Consider the following 2,140-nt stretch of genomic DNA (forward strand, 5'->3'; position numbering starts at 1 on the left):
GGCGCGGTCCCCAGCTCGGCCCTGCAAGAGGTGGCCCGCCCGCAGGGCTCAGAGGCCCATCGGGGGCGGGGCGAGGTCGGCGGGGGCGGGGGTAGGAGCTTGACGGGCGGGGCTGGGGTGGGCGCCCTGCTCCCCCTCCCTCCTTCCTTTTCTTTCTTTCTTTCTCCACTTCTCGCTCTCTTTCTTTGCCTCGGCAGCTGGCCGAGGGGGCGGTCCTAGCAGTCTTTGTTGCCGGAGGAGCGAGTGCAGCTGCCCGCCGGCCAGAGTTGGGACCTGGACCTTGGAAGCTGCATGCGGCCGGGCATATTCTGAGTGGGACCCCGGCCCCGGCTGGGACGCAAACGCGACAGACGAAGGCGTGAGCTAGGGGTCGTCCAGCGGCCACCCAACTCTGGCCATGCACCGTGGTACGAGTCTCCTCTTGATCCTGTGCGCTCTGGTGTCCGACGTCCCGGGACCTGCATCAGGTGGGTGGCTGAACCTCTGGGACCCGCCTGACCCTGTCACCCTCCCCACATCCCCAGTCGCTTCTCTGTGCACCCTGCGCGAGACGGGTTCCGTCTGGGGTTAGGAACGGGCCAGGGTCGGGTAGACAAGTGAGCGAAGCTGTACGAACTCGACTCAGTTGTGTCCCGGACTTTCCCCTGGAGTGAGCTTGCAGTCGTCGGACTCCCGCTTCCCAGCCGCGCCTGCAGCGTTGCGCGCACCTCTCCGTAGAGAGCGCTCATCTGACGGGACTGGACGGATCCTGAGGGACTTTGCTTGTCGTCCTCTCCTTTGGGTGACTCTTCTGGAAAGCAAGCTGGCCTGGACGCTGTCGGGGATCACGCCAGGTCGCAGGTTTACTGGGGTGCGCCGCTGAGGAGCAGGGGTCCTAGCCTCCGCCGCCCTTGCATTTCCTGCCTCCCCCTCCCCCAAGTGTTGAAGGCACTGGGAGGAGAATGGGGAGCCGGAGCTTCTTCCTCCGCCGTGGGTTAACTCTCCCAGCCCCGCCCGGCCGGCCGGCCTCAGACGAGCCTCTGGCTAGCGTCCAGGTTCTTGTTTGGCAGCGACCTGCGTCGTAGCACGCTTCTGGAGAGTCCGGAGCTGCCCGCCTGGGAATATGAGAGTCAGGGATGAGGGAGACCCCAGGCCTATTTATTTATTTATTTATTTATTTATTTATTTATTTATTTATCTATTTATTTTTTACGAAAACTCCAAGTCGACTGGGGACTGGTCAGGTATTAGGAAATATATCTGCAGGTAAGGGATTCAAGGATATTGCCAGCAAGGATGGACTGGAAGGATGGAAGAACCCTGGGTGGGTTGGACCAATATGGAGCGCACAGGAGTGACTTCGAGGAAAATCTGCCCAGGGCGGGATTAGGCTACTTGCCTTCCTAGTGAAGACACTGTAGCTGTGGTCACGAATGTCAGTAACATTTAAACCACTGAACAGAATGGCTGAGGAGAGCAGGCAGGGTGTGTAGGGTGCGTGTGTGTATATGAAGATATTTAGTGAGCACCTACTAGGACCTAGCCTTACTCATTCTTATTTTCCATCATCTCTTATTAATACTGAAAGGAAGCCAACTCCTCGTCTATGAGAAAACAGGTTCAAAGACTTGTGTGATCTGCTGGTGAGCGCAGTGGAAAGAGAGAGCAGAAACAGGCCCTGTGCCTGGACCCTTGGGAAGTGTGTGTGGTCGGGGAGAGGTGCACCTTTAAGGATTTTTATGAGTACGGAAATACTGAAAATCAGTTGCTTATTACTGGCAGTAAGTGCTGTATTGTCATTATTTTTATTACTCTGCTAGACAAACTCCATAGGATTCTGTGAGGCTTTGATGACTTGCTATTTGGACTTGTTGCCATCCACCCTCCCTTTACTAAACCGGGGACACCACCAAGGCAGAGTGTCTCTGGAATCCCTCTAGATAGGCAGTGTGGGACCCTCCTGTTTCAGCTCTCAGGATTTCTGACTCTGCCTGTGAACTTTTTTTGTCTTTTTTTTTTCTTTCTAAATTTGAACTCTTGCCACTGAATGGTACCTCAAAGAGCATGTCCTAGGCTCACTTTTAGAAAAATGCATACTAGAGCCGGGCGATGGTGGCGCACGCCTTTAATCCCAGCACTCGGGAGGCAGAGGCAGGCGGAT

The 2,140-nt window shown here is 55.8% G+C and overlaps 1 protein-coding gene across 1 annotated transcript in view; it reads left to right on the plus strand.

Annotated features, from left to right (window-relative positions):
- Positions 1–272: 272 nt before the first annotated feature.
- The window catches only part of Adamts7 (ADAM metallopeptidase with thrombospondin type 1 motif 7), a 45,676-nt gene continuing 43,808 nt past the window's right edge, over positions 273–2,140 (plus strand). Inside the window, exon 1 of the mRNA XM_005366645.2 lies at positions 273–467. Within this exon, the coding sequence (XP_005366702.1) occupies positions 398–467 (70 nt within the window). The 5' untranslated portion in view covers positions 273–397. The remainder of the gene's footprint in view (positions 468–2,140) is intronic.

This window comes from Microtus ochrogaster, unplaced genomic scaffold (genome assembly GCF_000317375.1).
Source record: "Microtus ochrogaster isolate Prairie Vole_2 unplaced genomic scaffold, MicOch1.0 UNK12, whole genome shotgun sequence".
Classification (NCBI taxonomy): domain Eukaryota; kingdom Metazoa; phylum Chordata; class Mammalia; order Rodentia; family Cricetidae; genus Microtus; species Microtus ochrogaster.